Raw genomic sequence first — 18,819 nt, 5'->3', positions numbered from 1 at the left:
CGATTGTTTATATGATAATAAAAATTCATAAAATCATTATCGTAATTGTTATGTTTTTATTATTATAATTATAAAATTAAATATTATTAACTCTTATAATTTTTTTGTAAATCATTTTTATTTATTTTATAAATAATTTTATAATTAATAATGGTTAAATTTTAAAAAAATACTCCTATTAACGAAAATAAACAAATTTTAAAAGACATAAAATAATTATTTTAATTTTCAAAAAATATTCAAAGAATAAATTTGAAAAATAAATATAAACACCAAACAAATGAAATTCCATGGATAAATAAATACAAAATTTAAAATAAATTTCCAATAATTTATGATCTATTTTTAGTAGATGAGCACTTGTAGTAGTGTATATTTTCTCTGGTGATTTTTATATAAGATTGCATTTAAATAGACTAATCCAATATTTTAAAAAACGAATTGATAGAAAGATATTATTGTGTGGATATCCTTGGGAGATTTGGAAGATTTCATAAATATACAATTTAGGGTGATTTTATCTAAGTTTGATGTTTAAATATACGAATTGTCCAAACTCAATTTTTTTTTAAAACCTTCATCCTTTTTGTAATTTTATAATGAAATTCACCTTAATGATAAAAAGGTCCATGTTCATACTATAATAGGAAGAAATTGCAATTTGTATTGTGTAGACGGCCTTGGGTCACGATAAATATATTATGTTTTTATTTACATTTTTTGTTTGTGGGTATACTTTCCTAGAGGAAAATATTTTCGGTTTGCATGATTTCTATCAAAGTAGATGTTGGTTACTGACATAACAGTAGTATAATGCATACACTTTTGTCCACACGATTAGAGATATTAACTAATTTGTAATTCAACATTATAAAAATATCAATGTGTAACATGTGATACATATGTATTTCTTGCTTTATTTTACCTATCACGTGTGATTTGTGATACAATTGTTTATATGATTTTTCTTTTTACTTCGTTTATTTTTATCTATTTTTTATAAAAATAAATCTAAATATACAATAAAATGTATTATAGATCCCATAAACTAATACAATTTTCAAATTTGAGTTAGACTTAAAGCCTATTTCTTAATATAGTATTAGATCCACAAATTTGAGTCTATCGTAACAAAATTTGTTGTTTATTAAACTTATTTAGTAACTCTTACTAGGAGATTAAAATGATTTTTTAGTATATAAGTGAGTGCATACGGTTGGATTTTTCAAGAGAGGATCATAGAGATACAACGCATATGAGATATGAGCTCAACTCACATATAAGAAATTGACACAAACTTTAAGATAATCAATTTATGGATCTTTGTCTTAATACAATTATCTACTTTCTCATTTCTATCTAATGTAAAAACTTAGACTCACACTTGAATCCTTAACACATCTTATCTCACAAACGAATTTTGTAAAATTGAATTAAACTTAAAGTTGACTTATTAATGATAAAACATTTTTATTATACCATTTTTATTTTCATATGAAACATCTTTGTATCCTCTGGGTAGTACGAATAATATGATACAAAAGATTATATACTAGATTGATTTTACTCTATATTCCCGTGTAGCCTACCAGTTTATACTTTATTACTAATTTCATCACTTTTATAACGTAGTTTCCTTCACTAAATGAGTTTTTTTCATTGCCTTTCCTAGATAACGATGACAAGGTTGATGTTTAACTTCCCTCACGTGCCAAACATGTACAAATGATCATATAGAAATGTAAGTGCCCAGGTTGTATTTTACCAATATTATACCTAGAAACATCATATTGCATACTTAATTTGTCAATTATTTTCAAAATGTGATGAAATATAGATGAAAATATATTTGATAAGGAGATTCATTTATTATTATTTTACGCCGAGTTGCGATTGGAGTTATTATGAAAAGTACTCAAATGAACAATCCAACAAAATTGTAGTAAAATCTATTAGAACTTTCAGAGCGCAAATGAAAATTAGATTTATTCTTCAGGTCATGTTGCACCTTTATTTATGCGAATTTAACTTCTATCTTTATTCTAGAATGATTAGGTAATTGCTGAAAGTAAAAATATTTATGGTGTTGATGATTTTCTTAAACTCAATACTGCAACATATGTAAATGGTGCGGGGAATCAGGATCTTCTTATAATATAACAATTAATGTTATATTTTGAAGTACGAATATATAAGCTTGAGTAAAGCAAATTTTTGAACCCTGAAATTTAACGAAATTAAAGAATTTCATTAAGGGAGTTTAAGAAAATTAGGCGGCAAAAGAGTTAGAAAGGATCTAAAATTAATACATATAAATATAAAGTAGGGATGTCAAAAAAATCCGTACCCGCGGGTATTCGTGAATAAAATTCGCAACGGGTAGGAAATGAATATTGCAAATGAATATACGCGGATAACATATTGCAAATGGATATACGCGGATAACATATACGAGTATTTCTACTACCCACATGTTAACGAAACGGGTACGGGTATCATAATATTCGTACACGTGGATACCCAAACCCACTATACTCTTATTTAAATTAAAAATAAATAGAAAATATGATTAAAATATTAACATATTGATTTTGAATGAATTATTTTTTTATCAATTAGTTTTAAAAAAAATCATTTCTTTATAAACTGTCATTCAACACTATTTAAATGGATTATTTGAACTTTGTTTACAATTTATGAATGTTATGCATTGTATTTTATTTGAATTTATGATTAAAATATGTTGTTAAATACTTATTTATATTTTTTTGTAAATACCCGTGAGTACTCGTGGATATCTGTGAATATTAAAAAATTATAACGGATATCTGACAAATATAAATACGAATACGGAACATATTTATCCAGCAGATAGTATACGGGAGAGTTACTGCCCGTACCTTACCCGTACTTTATCCGTCCCATTGACATTCCTGCATATAAGTATTTATAAGTATTTGTGTTCTTTCATGGTTACCGAAAAGAGTTATTTATAATTTGATTAATAAGTCTTTGTATATACATGTTTGTATATACATGTGTTAACTCAAAATGACGAGAATTTAAGGGAGAAAAATACGATGATAACGTTTTTTTTCTTGTATATTTAGGAACCATTCTCTTAACAATATGTAAAAGTGTATTGATTTACAGCAAAGAGCGAGCTTTTACCAAATTTTAATACCAAGTACATAATGAAAACACAATATAACATTTTTAATTTCAAATATATCGGTGACTCATACTGTTCTACAAAGTTTTTTTTTTTTAAATAACGTCAAAAACACGTTTTTCAATACATTATTCATTATTAAGTAAAATTAGTGAAAAAAAATGTGTTACTTTTCCATTTCATTTAATAGATCTTACTATATTTCAGAAAGTGCTTTTCAAAACACATGAAACATGTTTCAAAAAGAATTTTTCTAAACATGTTCTTTTCTACAATTATCTCTTATTCTTCCTGTACAGCTTTCTCAGCTCTTATTCTTCTGTTTCCTCTTCTTGGTAACGGGACGATAGTAACAGTAACAGTGTGGTGTCTTTGTTCGAGTTTTTAATTAGGTTTAATTAGTTGGATGAGACTCACTTTCATTTAATTGTATCAGTTTGATATTTATTTTTAAAAAAATGTCAATTGAGTTCAATTTTTGAAAAGATACTTCAATTAGTCATTTTCAAAAGAAAAAAAATATTAATATCATTAATAGTATTAATATTTAAAATGACTTAAAGCATTAAGTATTGATATTTATATTAAGATTTAGTGATAAAAATTATGAATTAAGTTAATGACTTTAATAATTTTTGTTTAAAAATAACCTGATTAAGATACTTATTTAAAAGTTTGAACTAAATTGACACATTTTTAAAAATAGATATCAAACTGATCATCCGACTAATTAAACTTTTTTCTTATCATTACAGATTATAGAGAGGTGTAGTTAGTAATTAAAAAAGTGCACGAAGCAATACTCATTACTTGCTATAGTTCCAAGAAACCTTCTTCTCTCTTCTGCTTCATCTGCATCGTTTTTCTTTTCTTCTTCTTCCTTCCTTTGCAGTAGCGGTATAGCGAAGATAATAACAGTAATAGTGTGGTGAGATATTCGAGAGGTGCAGTTAGTCATTCTAGAGGTGCACGAAGCAATACTCATCATAGTTCCAGAAAGCCCACCCATTGTATCCGAAAACAAACCCTAGGGTTGGGTGCAGTAACTACTTCCTCTACAAAACCCTACCAAAACCCTCCACCAACTCTCTCTGAACACACCATACACCATGTTCGAAATCGCTTGACCTCAGTATATATACCGCCCCAAACTCAATCCATTTATCGGTGTTAGAGAGAATTGATCAGCGAAAATGCCTCTCGGAGAAAGGTCAGGGGATAAGAGCGAGTCTCGCTACTGCGGTGTGGAGACCGATTTCAACGATGACATGCCACACGTCCTCCACTTCAACCTCTATACTGGAAGCTTCGATTTCGTTGTTGCTCCTCTGGTTCGTCTCCTTCATCTCTTGATGCATTGTAATATTTTGTCATCACAAATCAGTGAAGTGAATTGACAAGTGAAGATTTGGTTTTCATGTTGTGCGTTTTATTAATGTGATGAGTGAATTGAAAGTGTGCACTGTAGTGAATTTAGGTCATTAATGGTGGCCAATTAGCCACTCACACTGCAACTTCATGTTGCGCCTTTTGTGTGTGACTGGTCAGTAAGCTCACCTAAACGAAATTGCTCCATAGGGCCTTTTACAGTGAAACCGCTTCACCAGCGAGCCTTTTGGGGATTCATTGTGTGGCTCTACTGAACTACATTTCAACGCATGTTTCTGTCGTACCTTTCAAAGTTAAAATCTCCCTTGGTATCAGTTTGCAATTCTTTTCTTAAATTTTAAACTTCCTATTATGAACGTTTGAATGGACTTGTAAGGTTGTAATGGTGTTAGGTGTGTTTGTTTGCTGCTATGGTAGCTAATTAGCCAGTCATGTGGCGGCTTCTTGTTGCATTTTACATATATGTCTGGTCAGTAAGCTTACCCAAATTAACAATGTCTCGAGGTTTACTTGTGAAGCTGTTTCAATGCGGTTTCACTTAAGAGCCTTTTAGTCTACACTTTTGAAACCTTGCATGGGCTTTTAATGATGCTCCAACCCCGTGCGCTCTCGAGGGACTTAGGATATTATGAAAGTTATATAAAAAACTTGACTAATCCTTGATTTTGGATGATGTGTTAAGTTTTTTTTTTTAAATTTCTTCAAATAGAACACAATGTGACCACATCATCTGCATTTTTTTTTGCAACTTCCTGTGATGCCAAAAAGTGATGTGTAACTGGTTTTAAAGAAATGGTACTTAATGAACATTTTATTTCCTTTCATATGATTTATTTAGCGTGTAGTCTATCATACTGCTGACTTTTTATACATGTTGTCATCTATTAACAACATATACATTGTTGAAGTACAACATTATGTGATGAGAAATGATCCTTTTGTTTATATAGTTTCCTACTGTCTGTTTATCTTATATGATTTCACCATACGATTCAGATGGATCCTTCTTATCGACCAAGTTTAGTGCAAAAAGATGTTGTGGGGTCTGGTGTTCTGCCATTTGCTGGGTCAGATTTGGTCTTGAGTCCATCCCAATGGAGTAGTCATGTAGTGGGTACGAATGACCTATTATGTTAACATTTTCACTTTTAATTGTTATGAACTTTGCATATTTATCACGATATGTAGTCTACCTACCCCTTTTCATATCTTGGATTGAAATCACATTGGTTTATTTGTGAATTTTGCAGGGTTGGAAGTTTGAAATTCACGAACCAAAATAAATTTTATTCTCAGTCTATTTTGTGTATTGCCATTACATAATGGAATGTGTTCGTTTTTATTCCTTAAACACCTTTCACCCTGTCAGAGGCGGGGCAATTTCTTACATGAATAGATATGACATAACAAAAAGCTAAAACATGGTATTCAGCTTATTGTGTCATCAATGTGGAAATGTTATTGTGTTCCTGCTGTATGTCTTCGATATTGTGATTATTTTTTTACTACAATTTTAGAATGTTATATTCAAGTTTTGTTTTAGATAGTTCCATTTATAAATTCATATTTATTTTTCAAGGATGTATATGATACGTAATAGATTTGTAGAGCCTGGTTATTTTCCATTGCTTCTTTTGGTTTTTAAAATCTTTTGGTCATTAGTAAATTCTCTACACTTCATTGATAATGTTGTTTGATTCACAGCCATGTATGTTCTCACCTGTTAACTACATTGTAATCAGGAAAAATTAGCTCATGGATAGACCTGGATTCAGAGGATGAAACCCTGAGAATAGATTCTGAAACTACACTTAAACAAGAAATTGCTTGGGCTTCTCATCTCTCTTTACAGGTTTGCTTTGGTATAACCAAATTGACGAAACTTCAATTTTAAATATTGTTACTTTGAACGGTTTAGATCAGTAATTCCACTCTTGTTCATTGCTTGAGTTTTGAACTTTGATTATTCTCTTAGAATCACACAAATGCTTAATCGTCATTTACTTCCACACAAAATAATATTCTTTTGAGCTTTAACAAATTTGATTATCTATGATATCTTTATTGTTCTTATGTTGCATGGATATGGTTATGGTACCTGGCATTGTACTACTGGAACTGGTTTGAAGTATGTATATGGAGTAAGACAATTTTTTTAAAATTAGGATGTGGATATGGTAGGAGTGTGTGTGTGTGTATGTATTACTTTGGATATTAATTTTTTTCTATCAGTATCCCATTTTAACTTTTTAAATGAAAAAATGTAAAAGAACAGATGCATTTAGTGATATATTATGTAATATTTCATTGAACTTTTTTGCCAAATTTTAAGAAGAAAAATATTGGAATACATTATAAACCAATGAGAAAACCCTTGCGACACGTGACTGGGCAGAATAGTTTGCAGCCCGGAGTCATGGCCCAGGGAAATTTCAGTATCTGTATTGAACTACAGTGTTAGACAGGGGATTTTCTGAAGTTTCTTGAAACACCCTCATGCCTAAGGTATACTATCTGGGAAAGCCAAAATTTATTTGCTGGTATGCAAACAATATCCTTAACTAAGGGGAGAAACGAACACATTTTGTATTGGTTATGTAAATTTATGTTTCTGAATTGCTGGTTTTTGTATCTGTTTCATGCTTTATTTATTCACCAAACTATGGAAACATTGTTGAAAAATGACTTGTGACTGGTGGCTAACGTTTTTTTTGGATTACCCACACAAATATTCTTCATTGGCTGACATGTGTATGGTTTTGCTAATTCCTTTTAAAATTTTGCAGGCCTGCCTGCTTCCTTCTCCCAAAGGAACTTCTTGTGCCAATTATGCTAGATGTGTTAATCAAATCTTACAGGGTGCAAATAATATTCAGGTGTGACTATATGTTCAACTTTAATGTCTGGTTTATTTGTCTCTCTATTATTTCATGAATTTCATTTTCTCCAATCTTCTGTTTATTTTCTGTGACTTTGTAATGCAGCTGTGGCTTAGGATTCCATTGGTTAAGCCTGATGTCGACTCTATGGATGAAAAATCTGTTACTTTGGTGAGTACATATGTAAATTTATGTTGTGAGGTCCTTGTCTTCTATTCTGTACAGCTATGTTGTATCATGTATCTATCACCACTTGCCCTTTATACATGCATGTACCCCCTTCATCCTTTTTTTTTTCTTTCTTTAATGAGAGTTTCTCTGTTGTTAATTTGAGTTAAATTTTGCCTTCTACTAGTTTAAGATATTTTTAGTACACAACAAACAATTGACCCATAAGCTCTGACAAAGTTGTAAAACTGATCTTGGTTTACACATGATTTTGGTTGTAAAATTCGAATTTTTTGTTGATATTATTTCGTGTTTGGTGGGTACTTGGTGTGGGTAGTACTAGTCATGCTTTGAATTATAAAAGTATGCCATCCCAGGACACTAGCTGTGTAAGACACATGTGAGCTCTGGCAGAATGGTTAAACTCAATTCCTCCATTAAGTTTCTGATTTTGGGTTTACATGTGATTTTCACTATAAAATGCAAGTTTTTATATTTACTTTGTTACTTTTTTAAGTTAAATGCTACATTAATGCTTGTGAGTTGGGTAAGAGTTTTTTATTTGTGTTAATAACTTCTAAGTATTTTTTTGATTGTAAACTTAGTTTAACAAATTTATCTTGATTTTTAAATTCTTGATGAAAAGACTTTTACTATAAGAGTCAAACTGCTTGATAGTGAACTTGTTGGTTCTTAAGTTCAATTATACACGACCCTCTATTTATATGGTGTTTATCCATATATTTTTATTTTTGTTTAACCTGTATTTGTTGATGATTAAATGAGATGAATTGTTTGGGCATGAAGTTTCTAAACTTTGTGATCCTGATTTTTAGGACGACTCTTGGGAATCTTGGAATTCATTTCGTCTGCTGTGCGAGCATCATAGTCAACTCTCAGTTGCACTTGATATTTTGTGAGTGGTCTACACTTTATTCCTTTCATCCATTATAGTTGAGGAACGCTAGCAACTTTGTTTTTGCTATAGATTTGAACTTGTTTGAAGTCATACATTTTGGTGTTTAAGATAGTGTTGCTAGCATTCCTCACTCGTATATTTTACCCTGATCTTGGATTTTGTTGCTTGCTTTATATTCCTAGGTCCAATGTTTTTTTATATTTTTGTGAGTTTATTTAATTTCATGAATATTATTAAATTTTCTTTGAAACCTTTTCATTAGGAGTACTCTTCCATCCACAAATTCACTTGGGCGTTGGTTTGGGGAGCCTGTTAGAGCAGCTATATTAAATACTGATGTAAGGATAACTTGTGGTTTTTCAAACAGTATTGTTGTTTCTTTGATTAGTATCATAATGGTTTGGATTGGAATTTTTCCAGTGCTTCCTAACTAATTCTCATGGGTGTCCATGCCTCTCCAAGCGTCACCAGAGGTTAATTTCCGGGTTTTTTAACCATTCTATACAGGTGCACCATTTAAGTTTTATTTTTAATATTATTGTATTGTAAATATTATTTTTGCAATGATTTATACTATTCTTCTGTGACAACATCATCGTGTTTTCCCCCCTCGATACTGCGTTGCTCCTTGATTGATTAAAGGGAATGTAATTTAAGTTCAAAAGGGTACTGAGCTAATCTGAAACAATTTTGTAGATCATTATATCCGGAAATTCTGTTCATCCAAACGCAAGTATGGATGCAAATGACACTTCTGATAAAAGTAAGTACCTTTCTTAGTTTATAGAGTTTGTTATCTCAATTTTGTAGATCAATAGTTAGAATATCTTATTCTTCCCATTAAACTAGTTTTTCAATGTTTTCCTGATATGAAACCCTCTTTTTTTTGTCTTGCATTTAGGTTACTAGAGCAGCAACTATTTTCTATGTAATACGACATATTTACATAGCTTGTACCTTTAAATTGGGACTAGAAGCTGTTATTTGGTGCTCCATTGTTTCTTCATATTCGTAGCCCTTTGTTATAATCTTCTGTTTAAAGTCCGTATTTTTGCCTGTCAGATTCACAAAGACATCCCTTGCGGCCCTATCTGGACTACGTTGGATATCTATACCAAAGAATGGATCCTCTTCCTGAGCAAGAACGTTTTGAGGTATCTATCTTTAAATTTGTTGAATTTATGGCATAGGATTGTATGTTATTGTATTCCTCTTGACTCTCTCAGCATCTTATGCCAGCTTGGTTACAGGGATTTTTTACAGTCACCCTTGCAAGTAAGCATTATTTTTGCATTGCCTTATTTTTACTGGGTTATTGTCTTGTTACTATCATATTATGCTGCACTTTCAGATAAATAATTTTTGAATGTTTTATAATTTTGCAGCCTTTGATGGATAATTTGGAAGCTCAGACTTACGAGACTTTTGAGAAAGATTCGGTGAAATACATTCATGTATGACAGTGTATGCATGATATTCTTAACTGAGTGTATCTATTTGATGAATATGTTTCCTGTTCCCCTTAAATTGTACTTGCTGAGCAATTTTTCTGCCTGAGTTGATTAGTTTTAGAACTTCTGTTTATCTCACATCATGAAATGTCTTATCCTATTCTTCATCCAAAGATTTTTTTTTTTTTTTAAATTTGGGATGATATAGATTGTGTTTTATTTATATGATCTTCATGAACGGTTTGATTTTCAAAATTTGTTGGAAAAGAAGGTATATAGAATATAAGGGATCTTATTTATGTGTTTTATTCAGTTTTTCATTATCATAAGCTTACAACGATGTTTGTGCTTCGTAAATGCATGTTTAGAAATAACCTTAGCACTTACAAAGATGTTTGGGTTTTGTCAATACATGTTTGGAAATGACCTTAGTACTTGCGATTTTTGTATCACTGGAATATGAAGGCCAAGTTGTTGGTGTGTATATTATGTTTTTGGTTTCTTTCGTACATGTAAACTAATAGTCAACACTCCTTTTGACAGTATCAGCGAGCAGTTAGTAAAGCATTATTGGACAGGGTTCCTGATGAAGAGGCATCTGCTAAAATCATTGTAATATTCTTTTTTCTAGTTTTCTTGTCAGTGTCTTTACTTTTTAATTTTGATATTTTGGGGGTGTGATATATACACCAGCATCAACCTGAAAATTATTTGTTTTTGTTCCCGTGCCTAGGTATTGATGGTTGTTGGGGCAGGGCGTGGGCCTCTTGTGCGGGCATCATTGCAGGTGTGATTTTGTCCCTTAAATTGATGAGTTTTTGCATATTCTTTCCCATTGAACACATTCTGTGAAATGTAGAATCTGTTATATCCTATTCCTTAGTGATTTTTGTCACATTCATATGTAGGCCGCTGAAGAAACTGGGCGGAGGCTCAAAGTTTATGCAGTTGAAAAGAATCCAAATGCAGTTGTTACCCTGCATGTAAGTTCTGGATTTTCAACATCTATGCTGATTCCATGAATTCATGTGCTAATGTAATGTTATTTGTTTTTTGCTGTATTTGCTAAATTCAAATACATGACCTAATTATTATCAAGTTTTAGATTTTGTAATATATTTATAACGGGCTTGAATGTGTGTCATACTCTTTGTTATGCTTTCTGTTTTGTTTTTTGAATAATAAATTTTATTTTCTTAACACCATTTGTCTTTATCATTGTTTTTTGGCTCTTCTTTGTTGTGTTGAGGGTTGGTGCTCTTACATTTTTAAGCTATTTGCCTTTTCTCCGCCTATTGATTTAGATTATCTTCGTGGAAAAAATTCTTTTTCTTTTGGTATAAGACTTCTATTTTTGAATGTTACTCCATGTCACTTTATTGTTAGAACAGGCATTGGTCAAGTTAGAAGGATGGGAGGACACTGTCACCATAGTCTCATGTGACATGCGACATTGGAATGCCGCTGAAAAAGCTGACATATTGGTATATTTTGAATGCTTACTACTCAATCGTTTGACTTTTATTGTGCATATTCCAGTGTCTGATTGTTCTTGTTTTGAATTTAGGTTAGTGAATTGCTAGGTTCTTTTGGTGACAATGAACTTTCTCCCGAGTGTCTAGATGGAGCCCAAAGGTTTCTAAAGCAAGATGGAATTTCAATACCATCTTCGTATGTAAATTGCTTCCACTCCAGTAGTTACTGATTTATCTTTTGTGCACGGATCTTTGTTTTATATCTGTTTTGGGCAATTTACTTTAAGTATATGGTCAAATTAGTTGCTGAAGTTTTATCTGGTCATTTTAAATCTTGGAATTAAAGAAAATTTTTAGGGCTTCATTATGCCCCAAAGATCAATGCATTTTCTTTGTTTTGTCCCCAGTTTTTCCTTGGATTAGAAATGAAAATGAAAAATGTTAGAATTATTACCTATACCTATTGTATCATTAACCCTATGTGTAGGGTGTTGAGTGTGGGAAACTACCTACTGCCATATCTACTGTTGCATGTAATCATGCCTAGTATCTTAGAGTAGTCTTTTCATATCTTTTCATATGTACGTGCTTGCTTCACTATAAATAGAAGAGGAAGAGAGTGGTACTGTTGTCCACTACTCATATTTTAAAGTCTCAGTCTCAAGTTGGTATCAGAGCGGGTCGATCCCGCTCTGGTTTCTGTCTCAGCTGGTCCGTCACCGCTGTCCGCGGTTGATCGCCGTTAGTCACCGCCGCTGTCCGCGGCTGTCTAAGTTCGATTTACCTCGTTTCTGAACTACCCAACACTGTCAAACAACTTCTCAACACTATCTGCCACTGTCTGCGTCCTCTGCCGCTGTCCGCCACCGTCCGCTGCCGTCCGCCGTCGTCCACCGACGCAGTTCCGTCCGGATCTGAACCGCCTCTCCGCGCGAAGTTCAGTAGCACCTCTTGTGGAAATCGTCCCTTTCGAAGTCGAAAATCATCACTGTTTCACTGTTTTCGTCACTGTTTTACTGTTCTCCGAGATCCTCTCTTTATCATGGCCAACTATGGAAACAAGCTGAACAGTGGAAACAAGCGGATTTCCAACTATGTGCTCTATTGTGGCAATCGGTGGAACCACGACTTTTGATGTCCCTACGGGCCTTCAAAACTTGCCACTCGTTTTGGAAGCGAACTCAGAATATCTATGCAAATGATATTCAACGCCTCTATGATTCGGCGAACAAGTTGGCATCTATGAAAATGACTAACCATGATATGATGTCATTCATGAATGACGCTCAAGCTGCTGTGGAAGAACTTCGAATGTTCTTGGAAGTCGACTCTCTAGATGAAATGAAGAAAAAGCTTGACAAGTACTATATGGTAATGATCCTCCGCGCTATACACCCAGACTTTAATCATATCCGAGATCAGCTTTTGACCTCTCATGAGGTTCCTTTCATGGAAACTTTGATCTCCCTCATGATACGTGTTCCAACTCTTCAAACTCCAGAAATTCTTGCTGTAATGGAACCATCTGTCATGGTTGCCACCCGAGGAAGAGGAGGTCGTGGAACTAGAGGAGGTGGACGTGGAGGTCGTGGGCGTCCTCAGTGTACGTATTGTAAAAGGATGGGTCATACCCAAGAAAACTGCTACACTTTACATGGATTTCCTGCCAAAACAGCCAATGTCTCCCAGGCAGAGACTACTGACTCCAAGTTCACCGAGGACGATTATCAAGAGTACCTACGCCTCAAATCCAACAACTTGGCACAGTCATCTCAAGCTCCAAGTACATCAACTGTTTGCATCTCTCAATCCATGGAAGGTCACAATTCATGGGTAATTGACTCTGGTAATACCTCCTTGTTCTCAACCATTTCATTCCAAGAAAAATCTCATTTTATAACCCTCGCAAATGGTTCTAAAACATCCTCAAATGGAGTCGGTCAAGCCATCTTATCTCCGTCCTTAAATCTAAAATCTGTCCTTTTTGTCCCTAATTGTCCTTTCAATTTAATTTCCTTAAGTCAGTTAACCAAAACATTGAATTGCTCTGTAACCTTCGATGACAAATCTTTTGTTATACAGGAGCGTGGCTCGGGGAGACGGATTGGAGAAGGATATGAAGCGGGCGGATTATACCATTTTGGATCTTGTCCACGTGTGTCATGTGTTGCAGCCCCTAATCCTAAAATGTTACATGATCGGCTTGGTCACCCTCACCTGTCCAAGTTAAAGAAAATGTTTCCTGAACTTAGTCATCTCCAGACTTTAGAATGTGAGTCATGTCAACTAGGAAAACATGTTAGATCTACCTTTCCTAAAAGATCTCAATCAAAGTGTACTTCTAGTTTTTCTGTTATCCATTCCAATATCTGGGGACCTAGTCGTGTCTCATCTTTTGGCTTTAGGTATTTTGTTACTTTCATTGATGAATATTCGAGATGTACTTGGGTTTATCTTATGAAAGATTGTTCTGAATTATTATCCCTCTTCACATCCTTTTTGAATGAAATCAAGAATCAATTTGGTCAAGTAATTAAAATCTTAAGAAGTGACAATGCCAAAGAGTATTTTTCGTCTGCTCTTTCTAATGTTTTGAGTTCCCATGGTATCCTGCACCAGTCTACTTGTCCTCATACGCCACAACAAAATGGTATAGCAGAAAGAAAAAATCGACACTTAGTTGAAATTGCTCGTACCCTTTTGCTTAGTGCCAACGTTCCTGTCCATCACTGGGGAGATGCCATCTTAACTGCAGGTTTTCTTATTAATCGGATGCCATCTTCCTCTCTCAATCATAAGGTCCCTTTCTCCATTCTGTTTCCAGACAATCCTCTCTTTCACATTTCTCCTAGAGTTTTTGGTTGTGTATGTTTTGTTCATGACATGTCTCCCGGGTTAGACAAGCTTTCTGCTCGCTCTCTCAAATGTGTTTTCTTGGGCTATTCACGACTTCAAAAAGGGTATCGATGTTACTCTCCTGAAACCAAGAAATATTACATGTCTGCCAATGTTACATTTTTTGGACAGACCCCTTACTTCTCTCCATCTGTTCAAGATGTCCATGTCATCCAGCAGGTCCTTCCTATTCCCGTGGTTGAGTACAATATTTCCAGTGTCCCTGTCCCTCCAAGTCTCGACCAAAGTCCTCCTGAGCCATCATCTCCACCTATTGACTCTCTCCAACACAGGACGCCGACGAATAGTCCAGTTGTTCAAGAACATGGTGAATCCCCTACTTCAGATTCTTCTCCCTCGTCTCTTGATCCCACGACTCCTGATGAAGGTGATTCAGGTTGGCTCATTGCTCTCAGAAAAGGTACTCGTTCCTCTCGAAATCCACATCCCATTTATAATTTTCTTAGCTATCACCGATTATCGCCTTCCTATTGTTCACTTTTATCCTCAGTGTCTTCTGTTGTTATTCCCAAAAATGTGAATGAAGCACTTGATCATCCTGGATGGCGACAAGCCATGATTGTAGAGATGCAGGCTCTTGAAAGCAATCATACTTGGGAGCTCGTGCCCCTCCCTTTGGGTAAGAAGGCTGTTGGTTGTCGATGGGTGTATGCAATTAAAGTTGGCCCTGATGGTCAGGTTGATCGACTCAAAGCCCGATTGGTTGCAAAAGGGTACACTCAGGTTTATGGCCTTGACTATTGTGACACCTTCTCTCCCGTGGCCAAGATGACTACTATTCGCCTCTTCTTTGCAATGGCAGCAATTCGTCACTGGCCTCTTCATCAATTAGATATCAAAAATGCCTTGCTTCATGGTGATCTTGAGGAGGAAGTGTACATGGAGCAACCTCCTGGGTTTGTTGCTCAGGGGGAGTCTGGTATGGTATGCAAATTGTTATTACAGGAAATGATACTACTGGAATATCTCAACTGAAGGAGCACTTGTGTAAACATTTTCAAACCAAGGATCTTGGAAGCCTCAAATACTTCTTGGGCATTGAAGTAGCTCAGTCAAAAGATGGAGTTGTAATCTCTCAAAGGAATTATGCTCTTGATATATTACAAGAAACAGGTATGATTGACTGCAGACCAGTAGAGAGTCCTATGGACCCGAATCAGAAGTTAACAACAGTAGAAGGCGAATTATTCTCCGATCCAAAGAGATATAGGAGGCTCGTTGGAAAGTTAATTTATCTCACTATTACGAGGCCTGATCTATCTTTCGCAGTTGGAATTGTTAGCCAGTTTATGCAGACTCCATGTCTTGGACATTGGAATGCCATCATCCGTATTTTAAGGTACCTCAAGAAGGCTCCAGGACAAGGTTTGCTATATGAAGATAAAGGAAATGTTCAAATCTCTGGGTACTGTGATGCTGATTGGGCAGGCTCTCCTATTGACAGACGCTCTACTACGGGATATTGTGTCCTCCTTGGAGGAAATGTTATCTCTTGGAAAAGTAAGAAGCAAAATGTAGTGGCTCGATCCACCGCTGAAGCTGAATATCGGGCAATGGCGTCTCTCACGTGTGAACTCATATGGGTAAAGCAATTTCTTCGAGAGCTTAACTTCTGTGAAATTCAGACCATGAAGATGTATTGTGACAACCAGGCTGCTCTCCACATTGCATCAAATCCAGTGTTTCAGGAGAGAACTAAACACATAGAAATTGACTGCCACTTTGTTCGAGAAAAATTGATGACCAAGGAAATTTGTACTGAGTTCGTTGGGTCAAATGACCAACTTGCAGATGTGTTGACCAAGTCATTAAAGGGACCTCGGATTGAGTTCATTTGTTCCAAGCTTGGTTCATACAATTTGTATGCTCCAGCTTGAGGGGGAGTGTTAGAATTATTACCTATACCTATTGTATCATTAACCCTATGTGTAGGGTGTTGAGTGTGGGAAACTACCTACTGCCATATCTACTATTGCATGTAATCATGCCTAGTATCTTAGAGTAGTCTTTTCATATCTTTTCATATGTACGTGCTTGCTTCACTATAAATAGAAGAGGAAGAGAGTGGTACTGTTGTCCACTACTCATATTTTAAAGTCTCAGTCTCAAGTAAAAAAATGGTAATTTTCTGTAGTTTTGGTCACAATTTGTGACAGTGCAAAACAATTTCAGGGTCAGAATGTTCCATTTGAAAGTTGTTTCAGCTAATTATTGTAATCTGTTGAGGCTAATAAATTTGCCAATGATGGAGTTTCACTTGTGTTTTGTAAGTATAAATTGAGTGTTTCAAGCGGTTCTTAGTGATTAATGTATGTATTTTGGATTTTTTTCAGGTATACAAGTTTCCTCCAACCAGTGACAGCGTCGAAGTTGTATAATGATGTATATATCTAGTAGTTTCTAATTGTTTCTAATTAACATTTAGAAACTTAGCACTTCATATTATTGTCTTGTGATTGTATTTCAGGTTAAGGCGCATAAAGATCTTGTACATTTTGAAACTGCTTATGTTGTGAAATTACACAATGTTGCCAGACTTGCACCATCGCAATCTGTGAGTTTCTTCATACACAATTCTTGTCTTGTTTTTTTCTTGAATCTACGCCGACTGATACTGATCTATGTATTAATTAAGGCCTTGCACTGTTTCAGATATCAATATACTATTGGTTTTTTCTTTCTAGTGAATTTTACAGTAATTTTTTATGCTCATTTTCTTGATCTATATGTAGGTTTTTACATTTACTCATCCAAAACGCTCTGAACATGAAAACAATCAGCGTTATAAAAAGTTGAGTTTTGAGATTCCAAGTGACACTGGATCTGCAATGGTACACGGTGTGTGATATGTTTCTATTATTTCAAATCTTTAGAATCCAATTTTGGGAAATTTTGTATATAAGATTGATGTTGTGTTCTCCTTGATTACAGGATTTGCTGGTTACTTTGATGCGACACTTTACAAGGATGTGCATCTTGGAATTGAACCTTCAACAGCAACACCAAACATGTTCAGTTGGTATTGAAATTTCTGTTTGCTTTGTTCCATGTTGAGAAGTAATTATTTTGGAGTAGCAAATCGGAAAGAAAAATATGAAAGGATAATATATCCTCCTAAGGAACACATAGAAAAGATCAAAGTACATGCTATGCACCTCAATTAAGAAAATTTTACCCGATTTTTAATCCTTTCTACGTACGGCCTGCTACGTGACTTTGTAAATCGTGTCATTCTTTGTATAATGTGTAGTTTGTTTTACTTGATGTAAGTTGTTGATTTGGATGAGCTCTAATAAAAATAGTTGTGTCTTTTTATACCGGACCCTTAAGATCAGGAAATACAAATCAATTTCTCAAACGCTGATTCTCTTGGCCGTCTTTTGCAGGTTTGCAATATTTTTCCCATTGAGGGCACCCATTTGTGTAAGCCCTGGTTCTACTCTCGAAGTTCATTTTTGGCGCTGTTGTGGTTCTACCAAGGTTAATACAATTTCACATGCTTCTGACTTTTCGTAATTTTTCTTGTCTTCCCATGGCATTTTTTTTTCCTTTGAATAAACACTGATACTATTTTCTTGTGGAATCTTAAAACAGGTTTGGTATGAGTGGGGTGTTACTTCTCCTTCGTCGACCCCAATTCACAATAGTAATGGACGTTCATACTGGGTTGGGCTTTAGATGAGAGCCCCATGTATTCTGTAGAGAAATATTATCATTTCAATTCATTATGGGAAATTTTGTTGTACAATAAGCTACTTTTTGTTTGCTAGTATTCTTCTTAATGCATCTATCTAATGTAAGTAGTTTTATAGCACCCGCATTATTTATATTATTTTTTACTAAACACAATCCAAGTTATGCCTTAAACCATGATATGCATTATAACTAACTCAAAAAACATTTTCACTTTTCTCAAACAATTATCCCCTGCAGCAGGTGATAATTTCAACACAACGATCATAATGTTGCTGAGAGAATAGGATTGTTTTTTAAATAATAGTGGGAACTGTCAGTTACTTCTGTTATACATATTTTGCAATCTTTCGCTTTTGGAATTTCTGTTTTCTGAACAGAATTTTTGAAACATTTTCGGAATATGATTTTTAAAACAGAATATCTGAGATGAAGAGAAAGAAAAGTCTATCGAATTTTTGTAGTAATGTAATGAAACCAATTATTGGAAGAGCAGACAAGTATCTCATCTGAGAAAAATTCTCTTTTTTTTTCCAACAACGTCATTGTTAGATATTGTTATATAGAAACAAATTATTGGAAAACATTATGTGCGCATTGTTAGATATTGTTATATAGAAACAAATTATTGAAAAACATTATGTACACGGAAATAAAAAATTCTTTAAAAATAATAGTTGTAGATAGTTTTTTTATTGCAGGTAATTAATTAATTTTACAAATAATTATAAAATTTAAAAAGTAAAATTACAAAATA

At 34.0% G+C, this 18,819-nt stretch overlaps 1 protein-coding gene across 1 annotated transcript; it reads left to right on the top strand.

The window, feature by feature from the left end:
* The first annotated feature begins 4,216 nt into the window (after positions 1-4,216).
* Positions 4,217-18,183, top strand: SKB1 (SHK1 binding protein 1). Its single transcript, XM_028048113.2, has 23 exons — positions 4,217-4,503; positions 5,558-5,675; positions 6,304-6,413; positions 7,348-7,437; positions 7,546-7,611; positions 8,445-8,524; positions 8,790-8,865; positions 8,948-9,034; positions 9,224-9,290; positions 9,590-9,681; positions 9,767-9,802; positions 9,913-9,981; positions 10,522-10,590; positions 10,712-10,765; positions 10,887-10,961; positions 11,370-11,462; positions 11,546-11,649; positions 16,703-16,751; positions 16,837-16,923; positions 17,102-17,207; positions 17,301-17,388; positions 17,756-17,849; positions 17,964-18,183. Exons 1-23 carry the CDS (start codon positions 4,366-4,368, stop codon positions 18,045-18,047), a joined length of 1,932 nt encoding a protein of 643 aa, XP_027903914.1. The 5' UTR covers positions 4,217-4,365; the 3' UTR covers positions 18,048-18,183.
* The last annotated feature ends 636 nt before the right edge of the window (positions 18,184-18,819 follow it).

This window comes from Vigna unguiculata, chromosome 9 (assembly GCF_037176805.1).
Source record: "Vigna unguiculata cultivar grain cowpea cultivar isolate G323 ecotype 2 chromosome 9, ASM3717680v1, whole genome shotgun sequence".
NCBI lineage: Eukaryota > Viridiplantae > Streptophyta > Magnoliopsida > Fabales > Fabaceae > Vigna > Vigna unguiculata.
The sequence above is the reverse complement of the archived record's forward strand: the minus strand, read 5'-3'. Positions and strand labels throughout refer to the sequence as shown.